Raw genomic sequence first — 25,057 nt, 5'->3', positions numbered from 1 at the left:
TACTCTATGTAAGACGGATCGCCTCTTCATTTCGACATCAGGGCCTTCTACAGGCAAGCCCTTATCCGCCCAGCGCATTTCTAAATTGGTTGTCTCTTGTATCACGACTTGCTATACTATCTGTAAGAAGCTGCTCACATCGCAGCCTAGGGCACACTCAACACGAGCAGTTGCTACGTCTGCAGCTTTCATGAAAGGAGTCCCTCTGCGGGACATCTGCCGGGCGGCGACTTGGTCTTCTACTTCCACCTTTTCAAGGCATTATGCGATTGTTCAGCACTTCGCCTCTGACTCAGCGGTAGCCTTAGCAGTGCTGCCTGCCGCTCAGAATCCCGATTCTGAAGCCCACGTCTAACTGAGATTACTGCTTCGGAGTCACCAGACGTGGAGCACCCATGGGGACTACCCGAAGAAGAAGAGGAAGTTACTCACTTTGTGCAGTAACGATCGTTCTTCGAGGTGTGTCCCCGTGGGTGCTCCACGACCCGCCCTCCTCCCTGCTTCGGAATCTTGTCATTCTGTCTTTCAGATAGGCGGTGAGATGAACTGGCGGGCACCGGACCGTGCGCGGCAGGTGAAAGGCGCAAAACTGGCTTGCACGTGCGTGGTCCGGCCATACACACACAGCTCTGTCAAGCTCCAATTTGCGGCGCCAGGACCAGCCTGACACCAGACGTGGAGCACCCACGGGGGGACACCTCGAAGAACGATCGTTACTGCACAAAGTGAGTAACTTCCTCTTCTTGATCTTATAACTCACTTGGTTAGGTCCAATAATGGTATCAGCAGAGTGAATATGTGGACAAAGCTGGCAACGGGGTTTGTTGCAAGGGAAGGTACCAGGGTTGGTATTAGTGTAGTATGTCCTGTGGTTGTTGGTAAGAATCATCTTGAGGTTAGGTGGTTGTGTATAGGAGACTATGGGTCTGTCTCCCAGAGCCTCTTGGAGTTTAGTATCCTGTTCCAGTATAGGCTGAAGTTTATTGATAATGTGTTGGACAGGTTTAAGTTCCGGGCTGTAGGTGATGACAAGTGGTGTTCTATTGTTGGTTTTCTTGGGTCTGTCTTGAAGTAGATGGTTTCTAGGTATTCGTCTGGCTCTTTCAATTTGCTTTTTTATTTCTCCGAGGGGGTAGTTGAGGTTTATAAATGCTTGGAAGAGATCCTGAAGTTTCTGGTCTCTGTCAGTGGGATTAGAGCAGATGTGGTTGTATCGAAGGGCTTGGCTATAGATGATGGATCGTATGGTGTGTGCTGGATGGGAGCTGGAAGCATGTAGGTAACTGTATGAGTCAGTGGGTTTTCTGTAAAGGGTGGTGTCTAATTTTCCATTGTTGATTTGTACTGTGGTGTCGAGGAAATGGATCTCTCGTGTAGAATGGTCCAGGCTGAGGTTGATGGTGGGGTGTAGATTGTTGAAATCTCTGTGGAATGTCTCCAGTGTTTCTTGGCCATGCGTCCAGACCATAAAGATGTCCTTGATGTAGCGTAAGTAGAGAAGGGTAAAAGGGGACGGGAGCTGAGGAAACATTCTAGGTCAGCCATAAAGATATTAGCATACTGTGGGGCCATGCGTGTACCCATGGCTGTGCCGCTGATCTGGAGGTATAAGTTGTTCTCAAACTGGAAATAATTGTGGGTGAGAACAAAGTTACGTAGGTCTGCTATCAGGCTGGCAGTGGTGTCCTCTGGGATAGTGTTTCTAATTGCTTGTAATCCATCTTCATGTGGGATGTTGGTGTATAGAGCTTCTACATCCATGGTGGCAAGGATGGTGTTATTGGGGAGGTTATCGATGTTTTGTAGTTTCCTTAGGAAGTCGGTAGTGTCTTGAAGATAGCTGGGGGTGTTGGTTGCGTAGGGTTTGAGGAGAGAGTCTACATAGCTGGATAGACCAGTAGTGAGCGTGCCAATACCAGAGATGATGGGACGTCCGGGGTGTCCAGGTTTATGGATGTGCTGCACATTCCATGGAGCCCAAGCGGCAGCAGCTTCTGTCCACGGGGGGGGGGGGAGGGGAGCTGACTGCACGGAGTAGGGGGGAGCAGAGTTGGGGGGTTGGGAGGGAGCAGACTGCAGGGGGGTTTGGTGGGGGGAGCAGAGTGGGGAGTTGGGGTGGAGTAGACTGCAGGGAGTAGGGGGGAGCAGAGTGGGGAGTTGGGGGAGCAGACTGGGGGGGTTGGCAAGTCCTGACGCCACAGGACAAGCCAGCTGGGCAGTTTGGTGGGGGGGGGGGGTCTCTGAGACGGGCGGAATCGGGGGGAGCAGGGAAAGTAGCCGCGGTGGCTTGTGGGAAACGTTCCGTGCCCCAATCTGCAGCTCCCATGGGCTGTTTGATTGGGCGGGCGCAGCGGAAGTGACATCACAGTCCAGCCACTGATCCAGGGGTTGGTCTTGCGCGTGTGTCATTCCCAGCTTGAGCGATGCATCCTGGGAGTTGTAGTTCCCAGTTGTAGTTCCCAGAGTGCGGCCTCCTGGGGCGTGTCTCAGTCTGCCCTGCCCCTATCATAGCCCTGCCCATCATAGCCCTGCCCAGCTTCAACTTATTGGTCAATCCTGTCGATTACATGCATTCTCCCCTCTCACCTGCTGTCTCTGTCAGAGGCAGCAAGGAGGGAGGAGGTGTGAGCTGATACCTGTGGGCAGCCAGCTTTTAAGTCAGCTTGTCACAAGAGGGCGCAGTTGTACAGTTGATCAGCACCCCACAAGCATTGGATTGGCCTGTTCCCCCACCTCTCCGCTGCTGCCTCTGATACAGAGGAAGCAGTATGGTGGGAGGAGGCAGGCGGGAGCTGATATGCATGAGCACTGTGTGTGGTGGCTTCATGGACCCACCTGTCAATCCCCTTGCTGCCTCTTCTAGAGGCAAGAGGGGGAGGCAGGAGCTGGTGCTGGCTTCGCAAAGTTGCCTGCCTGCCTGCCCACGCCGCTGCCTGTATCAGAGGTGGGGGGGGGGAGGGTAGGGGAAAGTGCTCACATTCCATGGAGCCCAAGTGGCAGCAGCTCCTGTCCACGGAGGGGGGGGGGCCGAGCTCCCTGCGAGCAGATGCTGATCTGGCAAGCAGCCTGTGTCTGCCAGCATTTTGAATGCCTGGTGGACAGGAGCTGCTGCCGTCCTGATCTGTTGCCTTTGTATCAGAGGCAGCCATGTGGGGCTACAGGCAGCTGGTTTGCATAGGAAGCTGGTTTTGAAACTAGCTGCCCTTGTGGACCAACCCCCGCCTGCCACCCCACGGTGAGGCAGCAGCACAGAGTGGCCAGGGGGCTCCCTGGAATGGAGCCGGAGCGCACTGGCTGCCGCCCCTGCCCTCGGGGACTGTGTAATAGTTGTGTAACTGCTAACAGTCGAGGATTAAATTACCCCAGTGGTCCCCAACCATTTGAGGTCGCTGGGCGCCAGGGGGCGTGGCCGTTCGCCTGCCGGGTACAAGAGGGCAGGGCCCCCCCTAGCACCCGGGGGGGACCCTTCCCATAGCCGCATGCCCGGGAGTGGGCCCCCTCCCATAGCTGCGTGCCTGGGGCGGGGCCCCCCCTCAAGCACCACGCGCCCGGGGCCGGCGCACCCTGCGAGCGCTGCACACCCGGGGCCAGCGCTGCCCCCATGCGCCACGTGCTCAGAGCGTGGGCAGCCAATCCGCGGCACTCCCGGGGCTGGTTCTCACCGTGCGCCATGCGACCGGGGCCGGCTCCGGCACCACGCATGCACCATGTGCCTGGGGCCAGGCCAGCCCTGAGCACTTGGCAGGCGCACACAAATGCCCCCGTGTTGGGGACCACTGAATTACCCGATAGCTAACATCCCTAAAAAAAGAGAAGTCCTGAGGCACCTTATGATTTATTGGAACATAAGCTTTCGTGGGCACCAACCCACTTCGTCAGAGGCATGTAGTGGAAACTCCAGAGAAATCTGCCATTTCGAAGTACTCCTTCCATCACCCCCCACCCTTTGCTGAATCCATTTCATAGAGGCAGCAAGGTGGGGGGGATTGACTAGTCGACATTACTATCCGATAAGCAAATGCTTATCAGATACAGCCGGTCCCCGAATTGCAAACGGTCGACTTATGACCGTTCGCAGTTATGAGTGAAGCTGTCATAAACGGCGGACCCCCGCGTTACGAACACGATCTGTGCTTACGAGCAGCGCGGTCGCGTGTAACTCTATGGGGTCTGACTTACGTATGAACCGAGTTACGACCAATTGCTTGGTCCGTAACCGGTTCGTAAGTCGGGAAGAGGCTGTAGTTGACTAGTCTTCAACATCCTTAGCATGGAGATCGACTGGAAAACATTGCCGGGCAGAATGTCGGTTCAGTGACTCCAACAGTAGCGTGTGGATACAGATGCAAACCTGCCCCTTGCTCTAGGGGCCAAGCAAGCAGGGCCATGCACACGCCTGTAGTGCTGGGGACTCCAGACCCAGGCCTGGCCTTAGGAGGGGCCATGGAAGCGTGTTCCTGCATGTGAGCATTTGGCACGGTGTGTGGCTTTTGCATGGGCATGTGTGCGTGACGTGTTCCAGTCAGATGGATACTCGGGTCCCTCTCCTGGAGAGCAACACCCCTCCCCTCCCCAGCTGGAGCCTGCAATGGCCCAGACAGTCTGAGAGGGCCAGAGGGAAGAGCCAGGCAGGACAGGGACTCGGGCTCAGGGCCCCACCCGTGACTGCAGCGGGAGCTGGCAGACACTGAGACGGACACGCGCCCTCTCAAGGGGGCCTCTTGTTTTGACAGTTCACACATGGGAACCCCACTCCGGCTCCCATGATGCACTGAGGCGGGCAGGGGCGATTGTAACTCCCGTGGCGCGTTCTGGCATGAGGCAGGAGCTGTGCATCTCGCATCCCTCGCGGGGCAACAAACAGCAGTCACGTGGGCGCTGTGAGCTCTCACAATGTAGCGTCATGCCAACATGTGTGGCACGGTGGACACCCGTCCCACGGACTGGAAGTGACGTTTGCTCGGTCCACAGCCTGACAGCAACCGACTGGGAACCGTGACCGGAAGGTGCCCAGGTACGAGCGCTCAGCTGGTGCCAGGTCAGAGAGTGGTAGGCAGGAGACACTGGGCTAGGCGGGACGGGTTCAGATGCAGGGTGCCTGTCTGGGACAGAGACTGGGGTTGGAAGTTTCCTGCGGCGGTGCAGCCAGCATACCCCACCAGCTCCCGTGGTAGGTGGGGCAGAGGAGGGACAGCAGAGTGGAGGCTGGAACCGCTCCGACAAGGCACCACTCTGCTTACGGTTGCCAGGTGTCCGGTTTTGAACTGGACAGTCCAGGATTTCAGCTTTTTTTCGGGAAACAAATTGAGAAAATATAAATGTCTTCGCCGCTTTTGCAGATTCAAACTAACACGGCTACCCCTCTTATAAATGTCCGGTATTTTCTAAATCAGATGTAATGTAGATTGTGATGTCATGTCAGGTATGTCTGGTATTTTTGTTGAAACTATCTGGCAACCCTAGCTCTGCTCCTTGCTTGGGCGGGGTGGCGCCCTGCCCCTATAGCAGGTCCTGATGTCACAGGGAGCGGGTTCCCCAGGAAATCCCACCCTAAGTGGGCGGAGGAGAAGTGAGGCAGGGCAGTGGCTTCCAGACTGCACCACCTGGCCCCAAGGGAGTGGCGGCGGGAGGTGGCAGCGAGGTCAGAGCGTGACGCTGCCCAGCCCAGATCTCAGCCCTTGGGCACCCGAGTGTGCACCCTGCCCAGCCAGGCCGCTCCCTTGTAGCTCCGCCCCCAGCGCTGAGCCCCGCCCGGCCTGGCCGCTCCCCTGTAGCTCCGCCCCCAGCGCTGAGCCCGCTATCTCGTGCCCGGCTTGGTGCGAAGCTGCCTTTTCCCGCTATGAACAGCAGCGCACTGCTAGTGACATCATAGCCCTGCCGCGGGGCATGCAAATGATGGAATGTGGGGCACATTCTATCGGCTCCCGTCAGGCTGGAGCACTGAATGGTCCGGCGAGTGACACGTGGGTTTGTGTCGCACACAAACGGGTCCCAGGCTCCGTCATTAATGGCAGGGGCGGGGCCACTGACTGGCAGGAACTCAGCTGGGACACAGAAGTGAGCAGCAGGAAACTCCTCGGGGTTTCTGGAAAACCCTCACGTGGCCCCTCTGTGCTTGTAAATGGGACGCATTAGAGACCCCCCCCCAACCCGCCTCACGCTGCTCCTCTGCAGTTTATAAGGCAACAGCAGCATTAGCCTGTCCCCCTGCCTGTCCCCATACAAGCCGGCTGGGAAATTTGGTAGTGGGGAGCAGACTGCAGGGGGTGGGGAGGAGTTTGGTGGGGGGGGAGCAGACTGCAGGGGGCGGGGAGGAGTTTGGTGGTGGGGGAGCAGACTGCACGGTGCGGGGAGGAGTTTGGTGGTGGGGGAGCAGACTTCACAGGGCGGGGAGGAGTTTGGTGGTGGGGGAGCAGACTGCAGGGGGCGGGGAGGAGTTTGGTGGTGGGGGGAGCAGACTGCAGGGGGCGGGGAGGAGTTTGGTGTGGAAGGGAGCAGACTGCAGGGGGCGGGGAGGAGTTTGGTGGTGGGGGAGCAGACTGCACGGGGCAGGGAGGAGTTTGGTGGGGGGGGGAGCAGACTGCAGGGGGCGGGAAGGAGTTTGGTGTGGAAGGGAGCAGACTGCAGGGGGCGGGGAGGAGTTTGGTGATGGGGGGAGCAGACTGCAGGGGGCTGGGAGGAGTTTGGTGTGGAAGGGAGCAGACTGCATGGGGCGGGGGGATAGCAGACTGCATGGGGCGGGGAGGAGTTTGGTGGTGGGGATAGCAGACTGCATGGGGCGGGGAGGAGTTTGGTGGTGGGGGGAGCAGACTGCATGGGGCGGGGAGGAGTTTGGTGGTGGGGGGAGCAGACTGCACGGGGCGGGGAGGAGTTTGGTGTGGAAGGGAGCAGACTGCATGGGGCGGGGGGATAGCAGACTGCACGGGGCGGGGAGGAGTTTGATGTGGAAGGGAGCAGACTGCATGGGGCGGGGAGGAGTTTGGTGGGGGGGATCAGACTGCACGGGGCGGGGAGGAGTTTGGTGGTGGGGGGAGCAGACTGCACGGGGCGGGGAGGAGTTTGATGTGGAAGGGAGCAGACTGCATGGGGCGGGGAGGAGTTTGGTGGGGGGGATCAGACTGCACGGGGCGGGGAGGAGTTTGATGTGGAAGGGAGCAGACTGCATGGGGCGGGGAGGAGTTTGGTGGTGGGGGAGCAGACTGCATGGGGCGGGGAGGAGTTTGGTGTGGAAGGGAGCAGACTGCATGGGGCGGGGAGGAGTCTGGTGGGGGGGATCAGACTGCACGGGGCGGGGAGGAGTTTGGTGGTGGGGGGAGCAGACTGCACGGGGCGGGGAGGAGTTTGATGTGGAAGGGAGCAGACTGCATGGGGCGGGGAGGAGTTTGGTGGGGGGGATCAGACTGCACGGGGCGGGGAGGAGTTTGATGTGGAAGGGAGCAGACTGCATGGGGCGGGGAGGAGTTTGGTGGTGGGGGGAGCAGACTGCATGGGGCGGGGAGGAGTTTGGTGTGGAAGGGAGCAGACTGCATGGGGCGGGGGGATAGCAGACTGCACGGGGCGGGGAGGAGTTTGATGTGGAAGGGAGCAGACTGCATGGGGCGGGGAGGAGTTTGGTGGGGGGGATCAGACTGCACGGGGCGGGGAGGAGTTTGGTGGGGGGGAGGGGTTGCCGCGCGGTCTCCTCTCCCGAGGGGGGCGGGGCATCAGCGGCGGACGCTGCCGTCTGTGAGGCAGGAGCCCCGCCCAGCTGCGGGGCGGGGCGGGGCGGGATGAGGGGGAGTAGGGAAAGTAGCCGCAGTGGCTTGTGGGAATCTGAGTGCCCCAGGCCGCAACTCCCATCGGCCATTGCAGGGCCAGGGCAGGCCCGGCGCTGTTCGGTTGGGCGGGTGCAGCGGAAGTGACATCACAATGCGGCCATTGACCAGGGAGCGGCGGGGTTGGTCTCGCGCGCGTGTCACTCCCAGCGTTAGCGATGCATCCTGGCAGTTGTCGTTCTCATAGTGCGGCTTCCCGGGGCGTGTCTCAGTCCGCCCCGCCCCCATCATAGCCCCGCCCCCGGAATAGCCCCGCCCAGCGTCTTCCAGCTTCTCCGCGCCCCCAAGTGCATCATAGGCCGCCCGCGCAGCGCTACGCAGGCCCTGCTCACGTCTGCCCGCGCCCTCTGCACGGCCCCCCCCCCGCCCGACCTGCACCCCCTTCCCCCACCCCCCAGTCCATTCTACACCCCCTGCCCGACCTGCACCCCCTTCCCCCACCCCCCAGTCCATTCTACACCCCCTGCCCAATCTGCAACCCTCTTCCCCCACCCCCCAGTCCATTCTACACCCCCTGCCCGATCTGCAACCCTCTTCCCCCACCCCCCAGTCCATTCTACACCCCCTGCCCGACCTGCACCCCCTTCCCCCACCCCCCAGTCCATTCTACACCCCCTGCCCGACCTGCACCCCCTTCCCCCACCCCCCAGTCCATTCTACACCCCCTGCCCGACCTGCACCCCCTTCCCCCACCCCCCAGTCCATTCTACACCCCCTGCCCGACCTGCACCCCTTCCCCCACCCCTGCCCAATCTGCACCCCCTTCCCCACCCCCAGTCCATTCTACACCCCCTGCCCGACCTGCACCCCCTTCCCCCACCCCCCAGTCCATTCTACACCCCCTGCCCGACCTGCACCCTCTTCCCCCACCCTCCAGTCCATTCTACACCCCCTGCCCAATCTGCAACCCTCTTCCTCCATTCCCCAGTCCATTCTACACCCCCTGCCCGACCTGCACCCCCTTCCCCCATCCCCCAGTCCATTCTACACCCCCTGCCCGACCTGCACCCCCTTCCCCCATTCCCCAGTCCATTCTACACCCCCTGCCCGACCTGCACCCCTTCCCCCACCCCCCAGTCCATTCTACACCCCCTGCCCGACCTGCACCCCCTTCCCCCACCCCCCAGTCCATTCTACACCCCGTGCCCGATCTGCAACCCTCTTCCTCCATCCCCCAGTCCATTCTACACCCCGTGCCCGACCTGCACCCCTTCCCCCACCCCCCAGTCCATTCTACACCCCCTGCCCGACCTGCACCCCCTTCCCCCACCCCCCAGTCCATTCTACACCCCCTGCCCAATCTGCAACCCTCTTCCTCCATTCCCCAGTCCATTCTACACCCCCTGCCCGACCTGCACCCCCTTCCCCCACCCCCCAGTCCATTCTACACCCCCTGCCCGACCTGCACCCCTTCCCCCACCCCTGCCCAATCTGCACCCCCTTCCCCACCCCCAGTCCATTCTACACCCCCTGCCCGACCTGCACCCCTTCTCTCACCCCCCAGTCTATTCTACACCCTCTGCCCAATCTGCAACCCTCTTCCTCCATCCCCCAGTCCATTCTACACCCCCTGCCCGACCTGCACCCCTTCCCCCACCCCCCAGTCCATTCTACACCCCCTGCCCGACCTGCACCCCCTTCCCCCACCCCCCCAGTCCATTCTACACCTCCTGCCCGACCTGCACCCCCTTCTCCCACCCCCAGTCCATTCTACACCCCCTGCCCGACCTGCACTCCTTCCCCCACCCCCCAGTCCATTCTACACCCCCTGCCCAATCTGCACCCCCTTCCCCCACCCCCAGTCCATTCAACACTCCCTGCCCAATCTGCAACCCTCTTCCCCCATCCCCCAGTCCATTCTACACCCCCTGCCCAACCTGCACCCCTTCCCCCACCCCCAGTCCATTCTACATCCCCTGCCCAATCTGCAACCCTCTTCCTCCATCCCCCAGTCCATTCTACACCCCCTGCCCAATCTGCACCCCTTTCCCCACTCCCAGTCCATTCAACATCTCTTGCCAAACCTGCAATCCTCTTCCCCCATCCCCCAGTCCATTCTACACCCCTGCCCAACCTGCAACCCTCTTCCCCCACGCCCCAGTCCATACAACACCCCCTCCTCAACCTGCACCCCCTTCCCTGACCACCAAGTGTATTCAATCCCTCTCCTCCCACCCAAACTGCCTCTCATGTGTTTCTCTCTTGTTGCTCTCTCGTATTGGCCAATACGTTCTGTCTGTCTGTTTCTGTCTGTGTCTTTGTCCTTGCTCTGCTTCTGCTGTGTCCTTGTACAGGACACTTACAGGCATTCTAGGTGAGCATCTCTACGGGTTAAGGGCCCAGGAGCTAATGGGAATTATGCAGGTACGCCAGTCGCGCAAGGGGGAGCGGTGGTGCGTCATGGCAGACTGACTCAGTGTTGTTGTAATGGACCCGATACAGAGGGACGGGGCGGGGGTAGGGGGGTAGGTCTAAAGCAGTGGTCAACAAACCTTTTTACACCCAAGATCACTTTTTAAATGACAGACCAAGCCAAGATTTACCGCCCCGCCCCTTCCTTGAATCCCCGCTCTCTCTATTCTCCTCCTCTCCATCACTTGCTGTCCCCAATCCTTCTACTGCTGCTTTTCTTTAAAAAAAACAATTCTTCTGTAGATTGAGGTTTTTCCAACATTTTGCCTGTCTAGACTGGACCAAATGTCAGAAAAAAAACCCTTCTTTTGGAAGCCACCTTATTCCTTGTGGAAAGAGGAATATAGGGGTGACCGAAAGAGCCTGATTGCTCTTCCACTAAACAAGCGGAAGAGCAAACGCAACCCTGGATGCGGAAGAGTTTTTCTGGGATATCTCCAGAATCCTGAAAAACTCCTAGCCTACGTCTAGACTACATCCCTTTTTCAGAAAAGGGATGTAAATTAGACGTATCGCAGTTGCTAATGAAGTGGGGATTTAAATCTCCCCCGCTTCATTAGCATAAAAATGGCTGCCACTTTTTTTCCGCACGGAGCTCCCTGAGCACTGGCTCGGGGAGGGGGTTCCAGGCTGGGCAGTGTCGGGATACTAAGCAAGTCACAGGCTTGTGGATGTGAGAATGCAGGAATTTGGGTTGGGGTATGTGAGGGGCTCAGGGCAGGGGGTTCCAGTGTTTGATAGGCTCAGATCTAGGGGCTGGGGAAGGGGGAGTACAGGAGTGGTTGTGGCCAGATGGGGGCTTGGCCCCAATTTGGGGTTTGTTGGCCAAGCTTCATTTTTAAATAAAATGCTGTGTTAAACACAAAAAGTTTCTACATTGTCTTTATTTATAAGAATGGCAGGGAACCTGCCTTGAGACAGGGGTCACTGACCCATAGAAAAGTCCTTTGGGAGCAGGGGACACAGTACTGGGGAGGGGTGCTAGTGCGTTCTGGGGCAGGGAACAGGGTGCCAGTGGGGGCAGGGAAGAGGGGGCAGAGTGCCAGGACAGGTTTCTGCAGCAGGGGACAGGGTGCTGGGGGGGGACAGGTTTCTATAGTGGGGAAGGCAGGGGGACAGGTTTCTGCAGTAGGAGACAGGGTGCCAGAGGGAACTGGTTTCTGCAGGGGGACAGGTTTCTGCAGAGGGGGGGACGGTTTATACAGTGGAATGGGGGGGCAAGGGAGAGGGAACAGGTCCAGGAGGGAGGGGGAAAGATTTGGGGCAGAGGAGAGGGAACAAGGTTGGGGGCAGGGAGTTCCGTACACCAGCCAATCCGGGCTGGAGGGAAGGGAAGTGGCTGCCCGGAGAGCTGGCCATGGCACTCAGCCAGAGTGCACCAAGCTCCACGTGGGCAGGCGCAGAAGAGAAGCCGCAGATCAGCTGGACTGCGGGGCAGCCTCTTTCTGCTGAAAGCCACAGACAGCTGGCTGGGGTGTTTCAGCCCTCCAGACCTCCCAGGTCCCACCATTCCTCGCAGCTACTCACCTGTGTTGTTGCTTGGTGAGTAGCTGCTCCTCGAATGAGGAAAGCTAATGTATGTACTGCGCAGGCGTGCAGTTCAGAGAGGGCTCAAGAGATACTCTTAGAACCACTGAGATCTAGCGGTAGCTTGCTATCTACTGGTTGGTGACCATGGGCCTAAAGGATAGAATTCCCACAGCCACAGACCTTAGTGAGTGAGAGCTCACGCTGGGCTTTTTCTGCCGCCCTTGCAGAGGAATCAGTGAGGGACAGTGGGCGGAGAAGAAACCGTCCGAGATGGACTTGAGCTGCCTGGACGTGATTCTCGGGACACGTGAAGGGTCTTCAGCGTTGGGCCTTCCCATGGCTCTGTGTGAGTAAGAGATACGTGCTTTGAAATCTTCAAGCGTCCTGGCAGTAGGTTTCTTCTGAGGCAGAGAGCTTCCTGCTGGGTCACGGAGCCTGGTGGCTTAGGGACTGGTGAAGGGACAGTAGGCGGTTCAACAGAGCGTGGATAGAGATTCAAGGCCTCCTTTCTCTCCGCGGTCCTGTAGTGGCAGCGGGAGGCGGTGGCCGATGGTGGGAGGCTGCGGTGCGATGGTGGGAGGAGAAGCGATGCCGCGTCCTTGTGGACTGAAATGCTAAGTTGTTTGGTTGGTTTTCCCCCTCTGCTGTGTTCGGTAGCGAGCGATAAGAAGTCAACCCTCCCGGTGTCCTCCCGTCTGGGGATGGAACGGAAACGAGAACAGCGAGCTTGGGAGCTTGGTCAAAGCGAGGCGCGAACCGTCCGTCTGGGAGCGGAGCAGCCGTCGCTGACACGGAGATAAGTGTCGGGTCTGGAAATCTCTCGGCTTACGGCCCACTTGGGTCTAGGAAGGGAAGTCACGTTTGCTTAGATAGCGAGTCCGAGCGGAGGTTCCCGAGGTGCTTCCTTGGTTGTGGGAGAAACAGGGCTCCCGTTTGTCAGGGGTGCTAGTTTCTCTGGAACACGGTGTCCTCCTCAGAGGACGCTTGGCTCGAGGAGGAAGACGCAAGGTGGTAAGGTTTCTGGCTGCCTCTCATGTGTTTCTCTCTTGTTGCTCTCTCGTATTGGCCAATACGTTGTCTGTCTGTCTGTTTCTGTCTGTGTCTTTGTCCTTGCTCTGCTTCTGCCGTGTCCTTGTACGGCACACGTGCAGGCATTCCAGGTGAGCATCTCCACGGGTTAAGGGCTCAGGAGCCAACGGGAATTCTGCAGGTACGCCAGTCGCGCAAGGGAGAGCGGTGGTGCGTCATGGCTGACTGACTCAGTGTTCTTGTAGAGGGCCCGATAGAGAGGGAAGAGCGGGGGAAAGGGCTAAAGGATAGAATACCCACAGCCACAGACCTTAGTGAGTGAGACTTCACGCGGGGCTTTTTCTGCCGCCCTTGCAGAGGAATCAGTGCGGGGCCATGGGCGGAGAAGAAACCGTCCAAGATGGACTTGAGCTGCCTGGACGTGATTCTCGGGACACGTGAAATTTCCTCAGCGTTGGGCCTTCCCATGGCCGTAGGTTTCTTCTGAGGCAGAGAGCTTCCTGCTGGGTCATGGAGCCTGGTGGCTTGGGGACTGGTGAAGGGGCAGTAGGCGGTTCAACAGAGCATGGATAGAGATTCAAGGCCTCCTTTCTCTCCGTGGTCCTGTAGTGGCAGCGGGAGGGGGTGGCCGATGGTGGGAGGCTGCGGTGCGATGGTGGGAGGAGAAGCGATGCCGCGTCCTTGCGGACTGAAACGCTAAGTTGTTTGGTTGGTTTTCCCCCTCTGCTGTGTTCGGTAGCGAGCGATAAGAAGTCAACCCTCCCGGTGTCCTCCCGTCTGGGGATGGAACGGAAACAAGAACAGCGAGCTCGGGAGCTTGGTCGAAGCGAGGCGCGAACCGTCCGTCTGGGAGCGGAGCAGCCGTCGCTGACACGGAGATAAGTGTCGGGTCTGGAAATCTCTCGGCTTACGGCCCACTCGGGTCTAGGAAGGGAAGTCACGTTTGCTTAGATAGCGAGTCCGAGCGGAGGTTCCCGAGGTGCTTCCTTGGTTGTGGGAGAAACAGGGCTCCCGTTTGTCAGGGGTGCTAGTTTCTCTGGAACACGGTGTCCTTCTCAGCGGACGCTTGGCTCGAGGGGGAAGACGCAAGGTGGTAAGGCTTCTGGCTGCCTCTCGTGTTTCTCTCTTGTTGCTCTTTCGTATTGGCCAATACGATCTGTCTGTCTGTTTCTGTCTGTGTCTTTGTCCTTGCTCTGCTTCTGTCGTGTCCTTGTACGGCACACTTGCAGGCATTCCAGGTGAGCATCTCCACGGGTTAAGGGCTCAGGAGCCAACGGGAATTCTGCAGGTACGCCAGTCGCGCAAGGGAGAGCGGTGGTGCGTCATGGCTGACTGACTCAGTGTTCTTGTAGAGGGCCCGATACAGAGGGCAGAGGGGGGGAAAGGGCTAAAGGATATACTACCCTCAGCTACTGACCTTAGTGAGTGAGAGCACACGCGGGGGGGTTTCTGCCGCCCTTGCAGAGGAATCAGTGCAGGCTGTCCTGGGGTTCCCTTTAAGCACACGTCTCTGGGAAGGGCATGCAACAGCACCTGGAAATAAAGACTGCCCCCATGCCCTGCCAGGAGCACTTCCGGGTGCTTTTTTTTTTTTTTTTTTTTTTGGAAAGAGCATCCGGTAGTCTGGACAGCCTTTACAGCCTCCTGCGGCAAGGAGTTCCACAGGTTGACTATGTGCTGTGAGAAGAACAACTTTTGCTTATTAGTTTTAAGCCTGCTGTCCATTCATTTCATTTGGTGTACTCTAGTCCTTTTATTATGAGAACTAATGAATAACTTATCTTTATTCACCCTCTCCACACCACGCATGATTTTATAGACCTCTATCATATCCCCCTCAGTCTCCTCTTTTCTAAGCTGAAAAGTCCCAGTCTCTTTAGCCTCTCTTCATATGGGACCTGTTCCAAACCCCTGATCATTGTAGTTGCCCTTTTCTGAATCCTTTCCAAGGCCAAAATAGCTTTTTTGAGGTGAGGAGATCACATCTGTACACAGTACTGAAGATATGGTGTACCATAGTTTTATACTTCCCCTCCTCCTCCTCTCCTGGCTTCCCCCTTCCAGCTCCCTCTTCCCAGGTTTCCACCTCCCCTCTCCCACCATCTCTCTTCCCCTCTCCCACCACCTTTTCCCAGTCTCCCCAGAGGTTAATCCCCACCCCTGTTTTCAAAAATAGAAAGTCTCTTTATTTAACAACCCACGTGTCATTTATTTTTTACATCAGGAAGGGGGACTAGGGAGGGGTAAGTGGAAGGAGGTGAGGGAGGAATGGGGCACGAGCCCCCGATGGGGAGGACTGGGGTGGCTCTGCGGGCTCTTCAGGGTGGAAGCTCTCCTGCAGGGCTGCCTGGATCCCCCCAATTGATCCCCTTGGATGGCAGGCTGCGGCAAGTGCAGCCGGGCTGATGGCCGAGTGCTGTGATGTGCCAAGTGTGGGCACTCAGGGCACTCCAAGACAGGACTGCTTTGCTGTCCCTCATCGAGGTAAACAAGCAAGCGGGGAACCCTGAGAACTGTCTGTCCGGGGTGGGGGTCGGGTTCCTTTAAGCACAGCCCTCGGCTAGCCGGAGGCAGCAGCTCCACACTTCAAGTCCTAACCTGATGCCCTGCAGGCACTCGTTCCGGCCAGCCTTAACTTCGGTTCAGGGGTCACTCAATGTGGACATGCTATTTTGATTTAGCAAAATGCTAATTCGAATTAGCTTTTAGGTCTAGATACACTAATTCAAATTAATTAGCTTAGTTAGAATTAACTAATTCTAAGTTAGTTCCAATTAGTGCTGTAGTGTAGCCATACCCTAAGGGTGTGTCTACACTGTGCCGTTTTTCTGGAATAAGGGACGTTATTCTGGCAGAACAACAGTAGCATCCACACAGCAATTGCGTTATTTCAAAAGAAAATTGAAACAATGGAGGGCTTATTCCTCATGGAATGAGGTTTACCAGTGTCGGAAAAACGCCTCTTCTGAAAAAGCTTTTTCAGCAGCAGGTGAGCGAGTGGGCGCTCCACTGCTGCTATGTCAAAATAGCGCCTCATTCTAAAGTTAGTCCTTTCCAGTGCATCCTGGGGCGCTAAATCGAGATAGAGCGTCCACACTACCGGGAAGCCTCAAAATTAGTCTGCGATAAGCTCCCCTAATGTGGATGTGCTATTTCCAAAATCAGCTTTTCCAGAAGATATCTTCCAGAATAGCTTTTTCTGAAGGAAACTTGCAGTGTAGACATACCCTTAGGGTATGTTTACACTGCAGTCTTATTTCGAAAAGCACTTAGCTATTTCAAACTAAAGCTCCACACTGATTGGATGCAGAATTGCATTTAAGGCCACGCAGAACCACTTCAGGCAGGGCATCGGGTCAGCAATTACTGCTGGGAGCTGCTGCTTGAGGCTATCTGAGACCCTTTCGCCTGGGCAGGGCAGGCTGGTGGGCCCAAGTCCCACCCACCCTGGGAGCGGCCAAACAGCCAACATAGATACCCCAGGGATGGAGCTGGCTCCCACATTAGGAAGGCAGGAGAAGGGACCCACTGAAGGCAGGGAGACAGAGTGGGATCTCCAGTGAACTCAGGGATAGGGCAGGGATTTGCCTGGGGAGTACAGGATGGTGGGCTTGATCCCACCCCCCTCTGTCGACACCATCAGTGGCTGGGCAGACAACACCATCTGCCCCAGGGATGGGCCTAGATCCTGTGCTAGAAAAGCAGGGAAGCAGGATAAGGGAACCTCTGAAGGTAGCAAAGTGACACCCTACCCCCCCCCCCCCATACAGCCATTTCTCGGGTGCTTCTCCTTTCCCTGGAGGGACAGCAAAGCCTTTGCTCTGACTGCTCCGGTTGCCCTTGCGGATACCTCAGCTTGCCAGTCGTGGAGCTAGAGGTGCCTCTGGGCACTTGACGGCCCTTAGCTATCGTGCTGCAGTTTCTGCAGGCTGCCCTCCTGGCCCCGCAGGAACACAACCACCAGCTGATTGTCTGGGAGCGCAGCTCTTCCAGCTGCACCACGCTGTGCACCGCCGCTTCTTGCACTGGAGACTAGATCTGACGGGTGGGACCAGCTCGACATGGAGCTCTGGGATGACCAACAGCGGCTCCAGAATTTCTGCACGAGGAAGGAGATCTTCCTGGAGCTGCGTTCCTGGCTCTCCCCTGCCCTCACACGACGGGACACGCATGCGACCCACATTCCCCTCTGGAGAAGCGGGTCACCATTGCCGTGTGGAAGGTCACCACGCCGGACAGCTACCGATGTGTCGGGAACCAGTTTGGTGTGGAAAAGTCGACCGTCAGGGTCCACGTCATGCAGGCGTGGCGCTCTCCAGCTAAGGTCCCGGAAGGGGTGTGTGAAGTGCTGGAATGGGGAACCCTAGGGAAAGAGTGGTTGGGGGTGGTGGAGAAGCCCCTTTCCCAGGCAATTTTTCAGTCCCACCCTCACACAGCCCTGCCAGGGATAGGCTACGTAGCGGGTGGCTCCTGGTATGTGTGGGCAGGGAAGGGGTGGGCTGAGGGACCTGCACAGGGCTCAGGCACCCCAGTGATTCTCTGTTTGTTGGTCTCCTGCTACAGGTGGTGCGGTGTGATGGTGTGTTGGGGAGCCCCTGACCCTGCACCCCCATCCACAGCCAGATGTGTGTCTCAGCCAGCCAGTAGAGTAAAAGGGTTTATTTCTTCTCAGAGACACAGCATAGCATAGGAGAGATGTTAACATAGGAGCGAGGGCAGACAGCCTTAGTCCTCTTGAGGGGAAGGGGCTTCACTCCCTTTCTCAGTCTGGGCTGGACTAGGTGGAGTGAGGATGTTTTAGACCAACTCAACTCCCAGGCCCTACCCCCCAGCCTGATGGCCGACCCCACCTCTCTTCTTTTGTCTCGCCCTGGGGTGTCTGGGGCCAATACGCTCATTGGGAATCACACATAGCAACACAGCCAGGAGGATCACCGGGTTACAAAGTAGACAGCACCCGCACTATGTCACATGCGGGCCATCAACACCATCCAGCTGCTCAGGGTCATCCACCTCAGCAACACGGAACCGTGCGGCGGTGATATTATTGATGGCACCCACATCGGTGCCCGAGCCCCGATGTCTGTGTATATAAACTAGGAGGTTACTTCTCCATGGTCCCACAGGCCCTCTCAACCACCATGGGCAGTTTACCGACATTTTCTTAGGCTGGTCGAGGAAGGCACGTGACGCTCACATCTTCTGCGACTCCAGAGTCTTCCAGAAGCTGGAGGCAGGCAGTTTATTCCCTGACCTCATCATCAGGGTGGGGGATGTGTACATGCAACTGTGCATTGTGGGGGATGTGACCTACACTCTGTTGCCCTGGCTCACGAAGCTTTACACCAGACACCTTGACCCTAGCAAGGAATGCTTCAATGCCCGGCTTTGCCGGGCCTGCCCTGTAGTGGAGGGTGCCTTTGGGTGTCTCAAGGTGAGGTTAATATAAATAAATATATGGAGCTATACCTATCTCATAGAGCTGGAAGGGACCTTGATAGGTCATTGAGTCCAGTCCCCTGCCCTCATGGCAGGACCAAGTACCATCCCTGACAGATTTGCCCCAGATCCCTAAATGGCCTCCTCAAGGGTTGAGCTCAGAACCCTGGGTTTAACAGGGTAATGCTCAAACCACTGAGCTATTCCTCCCCCCATAGGTTGAGATGTCTTGTCACCCGGCTGGATGTTGGGGAGTGGAACATTCCCCCAAATAGTGGCCAGTGTTCTGTGCTCCACAATATTTGTGATCTGAAGGGGGAGGAAGCAAAGGCAGGCCCGGTCAGCAGGCCCTTTGAACAGCTGCACACAGCTGCCATCCAGCAGGCTCTTCAGGTGGGGGTGCACATCTGGGAGGCCCTGAGGGAAAGTTTCTCACAAGGACCCCAGTGACACGCTCCCCAGACCTCCCCACTAGGGGCCTGTGCCTTGCCCCTCTTTGCCTTCCCTCTCTTAATCCTCTCCCCCTCTCCCATCGCAGATACAATAAAACTGACATTGTTTTTTGGAAACAATAAAGTGGGTGTGTTTTTTATTTGGGGTCAAAGTAACTGGGGAGGGGCTGGGGAAAGAACCTGAGAGAGGAAAGCGGGTGGAGGGAGAACCTTTGAGACTCTCTTTACCCCTCCTTCACCCTCAGAGTTCTACAGAGTACTTGAAATAAGCCATTTTGAAATAGCATTGAGATAAGATACACAATTTGAGTGATACAAATTGTGTATCTTATTTCATCATTTGGTGCTGTCTACATGATGCCAAATTTCAAAATAAAGTGCTCTAAGAAAAGGTCCCTTTCGCCTCGTAGAATGATATTTACAGGGACCTTGGCATAATGAATCCAAAAAAACCAAGTTTGCTGTGAAGACGAGGGATTGATATTTTGGGATTCTTGAGTATATGGAAATAGCATTGCAGCGTAGCTGTAATGTTTGGCTATGTTCACACTGGGAAATTATTTCAAATAAGGTATTTTGGGGGTTAAAGTATTTGAAAATATTTTTCAAAATACAGTAAAACTCCATTAGTCCGGCATCCAATGCTCCGGGACTCCTGATGGTCCGGCACCATCGGGAACCCGGAAGTGCTGGGGCAACCGGACAGGCTTCCCCCATTCAGCTGCTGCTGAAACTGACCAGCAGCTGAATCGGGGAAGCCTGGAGCAGAGCATCTGGGGCGCTGCCACGTTGGTCTCGTAGCGCTGCGGGACCAACCCGGCAGCACCCCAGCTGCTCTTGGGGATGCCTGGGGCAGAGCAGCTGGAGCGGTGCCGGGTTGGTCCCCAGCTGCTCTGCCCCAGGGGTCCCCGATTCAGCCGCTGCTGAAACAGATCAGCGGCTGATTCCAGGAAGCCAGGGGCAGAGCAGCTGGGGTGCTGACTCGGGGACCCCAAGGGCGGCGCCACGGGACCAACCCGGCAGCACCCCAGCTGCTCTGCCCCAGGCGTCGGGATTCAGCCGCTGAAAGTTTTCCGTTAAAGGCATTTTCAGCACAGAACGTCTAGATTGGCACAGACGCTTTTCCGCAAAAGCACTTTTTGTGTAAAAGCATTCTTGCCAATCTAGACGCGCTTTTCCGCAAAAAAGCCCCGATCGCCATTTTTGTGATCGGGGCTCTTTTGTGGAAAACAAATCTGAGCTGTGTACACTGGCCCTTTTGCGCAAAAGGGAGCAGAATAGTATTTCCGCAAGAAACACTGATTTCTTACAGTAGGAAGTCAGTGCTTTTGTGGAAATTCAAGCGGCCAGTGTAGACGGCTGGCAAGTTTTTCCGGAAAAGCGGCTGATTTTTCCAGAAAAACTGGCCCGTCTAGACACAGCTCTGGGGAATAGTTATTTCAAAATAACAGGCCAATTCACTCTCACTCAATTTCTCCTGTGTCTGTTGCTAGTTGTCCTCCACGTACACTCAGTTTCCTCAGACTGGGCCTCGGGTTTGGGCAAGAGTAAGGGGTCTGGCTCTGGGAGAGTTTTTTGAGGTGTGTGGGTTGGGGCAGGGTTTTGCGGTGTGGGAAGGGGTGAGGGGTTTTGTGTTTACCTCCACTGAGTCACGAAAGGGACTCATACACCCTTCTGGCAGTGGCTTGTAGGTGGAGGGGCTAGGGAGTTTTCACGAACTGGTGCTTGCATGCACCGTTTGTGCAGTTTGTGCCGGTTGCAGACTAACGGGAGGGGTGGAGTTGGCACGGAGGGTGTGGGCGGCGTGTGGTGAGACTGACGTAGAGGGGCGTATGGACTGTGCCAGTCGCTTCTGTGTGATGTGCATAGTGAAGGTGGGCAGGAAGCCTGCATTAGTCCTTCTGGTAACAGTGGCGGTGTCTCAGGCCCATGGGACATTTGAAATGGAATGGCTGCTAGGTAATTGCTACCTTTGTCCTTTACCAGCGGTGCCGGTGTGTGTGTGTGTGGAGGGCGGGGTTGCCTTTAGAACTGAGCACTCTCCTAGCAGCTGCCGCTCCATACTTGGCCACCCACTTTCTAATTTGTGTCAGGATTGAGGTCTGAGACCTTTGTGTATGAAAATTAAGTATTGGGGAGGCAGTGGGGTCTAGAAGAGATGGGGGGAGGGAGCCTGAAAGGAAGCGGTGGCCAGTGCCGAACCTCATATCATCAAAGTTCTCACAGGTTGCCATTTGCCCATCATATTGGCTCTAGGGGGCACGGTGGGTTTCTTGTTTGTATCAGGTGGCCTGGCACTACAACAGGGAACGACCCCTCCCCCCCCCCCCACTTCATCTTGAGAATGAGGCAGTGTGTATCCTTTCTGGCACCAGCCAAGTAATGTGTCCTACACTCTGCATATACTCCGGTTCAAACATCCCCTTCACTACATCTAAAGTAGCTATTTCAGCACCCAGTAGCTACGTACGCCCTGAGAACCCCCCCCCCCTTTCTGGGGGCAAGGTTTTCCTTTTAGGAACCTGAAATAGGATGACTGTAGCCTCACCTGGTCACAGAGTTTGAGTCTGTGGAGAATAGTATTTGTTAGGCGAACAGATGATAAATGCTTCAGCATGAGCAGCTCTTGCCGCTGCTAATGTAGAAATGAAGTAAAGGGAGTCTGCGGCCTATGAGTCTGCATTTATACCTTCCTTTGGCCTCAAGGCATGCTGGGATATTGAGGGGCGGAGCTTATGGTAGCATTTAAGCTGGGCATCTAGGCCCAGGGAGTCATTCAGCTTTGGGTTGCTCTGAGGAGGTGTAGCTAGGCACTCCTATGATCATGGTGAGCGTTGATATCGGGTAGCGCTGGGCTGTATTTTTGGTTAAAGTACCATTCTTCTGTTCTCATTTTTGTAATGTGATTTAATTGCATTTTATGTTATTTGTAGTGTATTTAATTCATGTGGGAAGATGATACGGGGAATTGTTTCCGATCGCCATTCTGCAAAACACACATCATTAAGCGGACAGGGGACTGCAGACAGGGGAGTTGAAGCGGGAGAGCAAAGCGACCCCACCGCCGAAGAGGCTATCCGGTGAGAGTACAAGCTGTGGTGTGTGTGTGCGCCTGACTGTTTGAAGTGTGAATTGAGAGTCTGATTCCAGGTGAGTGCTAGCAGTTTCAGTTTCAGCTTCTGTGGCAGTTGGGACTGAGAGCCTGCCATTGTTCCCTTGATTGCTTCTGATTAGCCTCAGGCTCAGCCTTCCCCTGTGTGACTCAGAAGGGGGCAGGCCTGATCTAGGCAAGCAGGCTTTAAAAAGCCAGAGCAGTGCGACCAGGGGAGCGAAGCAGACAGGGGAGTTGAAGAGGGAGTTGAGCAGAGGGAGTGACTGATGGTGATGAAGACCCGAAGCGCTTGTGCCAATACTTCTCCTGCCTCCTCCACCTGTGCCTGTATCCAGACAGAGAACCTGAGCATGGATGCCTCTACCCAAGTCCTGGTGTGGTGTTGCAGTATTTGTGGCTTGAAATTCCCACTGAGCGATCTCCAGGCTGGGGGAGACAACCGTTGTGAAAGGTGCCTGCTGGTGGAATCTCTCAGGCAGCAGGTGGGAGAGCTACAGGAGGAGGTGGCCAGGCTGAGGAGCATTTGAGGCTATGAGGAATTCCTGGAAAGTATTCCTGTGGAGTCCACCGAGGTCACTGTCCTAGGATGTGGGACTGTTGACCAGCCACTTATGGAGGAGGCGGTGGTGCAGGGTGAGCACTGGCAGCTGGTTACTTCCGGCAGCAGGCAGCGTTCCACCCCTGCTCCTAACCCTCCCGCTGTGTTGTTACATAACCGTTACACTTTACTTTCTGCAGGAGACAAGGAGTCACCCCCCACAGTGGAGGAGTGCATGTCACTGGGGAAATTCACATACATAACATAGCACATGTGTTTTGGAAGCGAAGGTCTGTGTTTGTTATATGTGCCTTAACCGTGAGAATTGTTTTTCATTTCCATAGGAAGCGTTCCGTGTCGGCGTGCTCTGAAGATTTCTCTGCGAACGAAGAAGAGGTTGGCTCGTCTTTGCCGGTTTGGAAGACTTGCTTTCAGATTCTCAAGTTAAGTACGGTGCTCGATCGGGGGTTGGATTTTGTCGCGCGCGCTCTGCGTTTTGCTTGAGCAATGCGGTTCACCGGGTGCGTGTCACTTGGGGAAATTCACCTGTGGTACGTTGAAATGTATACGCGCGCTTTGGAAGCTGAGGTAGTTTGCGTTTGTCGTGCGCGCCTTAACCGTGAGAATTGTTTTTCATTTCCATAGGAAGCGTTCCGTGTCAGCGCGCTCTGAAGATTTCTCTGCGAACGAAGAAGAGGTTGGCTCGTCTTTGCCGGTTTGGAAGACTTGCTCTCAGATTCTCAAGTTAAGTACGGTGCTCGATCGGGGGTTGGATTTTGTCGCGCGCGCTCTGCGTTTTGCTTGAGCAATGCGGTTCACCGGGTGCGTGTCACTTGGGGAAATTCACCTGTGGTACGTTGAAATGTATATGCGCACTTTGGAAGCTGAGGTAGTTTGCGTTTGTCGTGCGCGCCTTAACCGTGAGAATTGTTTTTCATTTCCATAGGAAGCGTTCCGTGTCGGCGCGCTCTGAAGATTTCTCTGCGAACGAAGAAGAGGTTGGCTCGTCTTTGCCGGTTTGGAAGACTTGCTCTCAGATTCTCAAGTTAAGTACGGTGCTCGATCAGGGGTTTTGTTTTGTTTTGTTGTATTTCACCGGGTCCATGTCACTGGGGAAGTTTACCTGTGCTAGATTATATAGAGGCCTTTTGCAAGCTGAGGTGGTTTGTGTTTTGTTGTATAGGCCTTAACTGTAAGAATTGTTTTTCATTTCCATAGGAAGTGTTCTCCACGGGTACCATCTGAAGGTTTCTCTCTTATCGGAGAAGAGTTTGGCGCATCTTTGCTGGTTTGGAAGATGGGGTACGTCTACACTACAGCGCTAGTTCGAACTAACTTAGTTCGAATTAGTTAATTCGAACTAAGCTAGTTCGAACTAACGCATCTAGAACTAAAAACTAGTTCGAACTAGCGTTTTGCTAGTTCGAACTAGTAAGTCCACATTGAGTGGACTCTGAACAGGGCTTAAGGATGGCCGGAAGCAGTGCCGGCAGGGCATCAGAGGAGGACTTAGAGCATGGAGATACTGTCTCAGGCTAGCCGAGGGCTGCGCTTAAAGGGTCCCGACCCCCACCCCGAACACACAGTTCTAAGGGGTGCCCCGCTTGCAAAGAAGTTCTGGCTTGGAGTGCCCTGAGTGCCCACACTGGGCACATCACAGCACTCGGCCATCAGCCCGGCTGCACTTGCCGCAGGCTGCCATCTGGGGAGAGGGAGTAATTGGGGGGCTGCAGGAGAGCTTCCACCCCCAGAAGCCCGCAGAGCCAGCCCAGTCCTCCCCATCGGGGGCTCGTACCCCATTCCTCCCTCACCTCCTTCCACTTGCCCTTCCCTATCCCCCCTTCTTATTGATGTACAAAATAAAGATAACGTTTCTTCCAACATTGACTCTGTCTTTATTGAAAAAAACTGGGGGAGACTGGGAAAAGGAGGTGGGAGAGGGGAAGAGAAAGGCTGGGAGAGGGGAGGGCAACTAACATGATCAGGGGTTGGGAACAGGTCCCAGATGAAGAGAGGCTACAGAGACTGGGACTGTTCAGCTTAGAAAAGAGGAGACGGAGGGGGGACAGGATAGAGGTCTCTCAAAGCAGGGGTTGGGTGGAGAGGGTGCATTCAGAAAAGTTCTTCCTGAGTTCCCATAAAGAAGGACTAGAGGACACCAAAGGAAAGGAATGGGTAGCAGGCTTGAAACTAGTAAGAGAAAGTTGTTGTTGACAAAGCAAATAGTTAACCTGTGGAACTCCTTGCTGCAGGAGGCTGTGAAGGCTAGAACTAGAACAGAGTTTAAAGAGAAGTGAGATAAAGTGATGGAGGTTGGGTCCATGGAGTCCTATTAGCCAGAGGGTAGGAGTGGTGTCCCTGCCCAAAGTTTGTGGAAGGCTGGAGAGGGATGGCACGAGACAAATGGCTTGGTCATTGTCTTCGGTCCATCCCCTCCAGGGTCCCTAGGGTTGGCCTCTGTCGGCAGACAGGCTACTGGGCTAGATGGACCTTTGGTCTGACCCAGTACGGCCATTGTAAGCTCAGGGCTCAGTGTCGGGGGTCTCAGTGGACCCCCTTGATTTTCATGCACACCTGGTCCTGGGTGGCCAGGCTGGCAGCTCTCCTGCCCTAGACAGCCACTTTCCTGTGCCTAGTGCGGAGATCGTGGACGAGGTCCACGATGTCCGCACTAGCCCAGGAAGGTGCCCGCTTCTTGCGGTCCAGGGCAAGCTCCCGGGAGCCACCAGCC

General features: G+C 56.1%; 1 protein-coding gene and 1 long non-coding RNA gene across 2 annotated transcripts in view; both read left to right on the top strand.

Moving 5' to 3' along the window:
• Positions 1-510: 510 nt before the first annotated feature.
• On the top strand, positions 511-12,482 carry LOC142824398 (uncharacterized). The gene is made up of 3 exons (XR_012899294.1): positions 511-725; positions 11,984-12,102; positions 12,414-12,482. It is a non-coding gene; the product is annotated as an uncharacterized LOC142824398 (long non-coding RNA).
• Positions 12,483-14,972: 2,490 nt separating this feature from the next.
• Positions 14,973-25,057, top strand: part of LOC142824397 (uncharacterized) — a gene marked incomplete at its 3' end in the record, with an annotated part of 10,825 nt that continues 740 nt past the window's right edge. Inside the window, exons 1-4 of the mRNA XM_075916304.1 lie at positions 14,973-17,121; positions 21,610-21,756; positions 23,273-23,371; positions 23,545-23,628. Of these exons, the coding sequence (XP_075772419.1) occupies positions 16,847-17,121; positions 21,610-21,756; positions 23,273-23,371; positions 23,545-23,628 (605 nt within the window). The remainder of the gene's footprint in view (positions 17,122-21,609; positions 21,757-23,272; positions 23,372-23,544; positions 23,629-25,057) is intronic.

The sequence above is a fragment of the Pelodiscus sinensis genome, unplaced genomic scaffold (genome assembly GCF_049634645.1).
Source record: "Pelodiscus sinensis isolate JC-2024 unplaced genomic scaffold, ASM4963464v1 ctg114, whole genome shotgun sequence".
NCBI lineage: Eukaryota > Metazoa > Chordata > Testudines > Trionychidae > Pelodiscus > Pelodiscus sinensis.
Note: the sequence above shows the minus strand (reverse complement) of the source record. Positions and strands in the feature narration are given on the sequence as shown.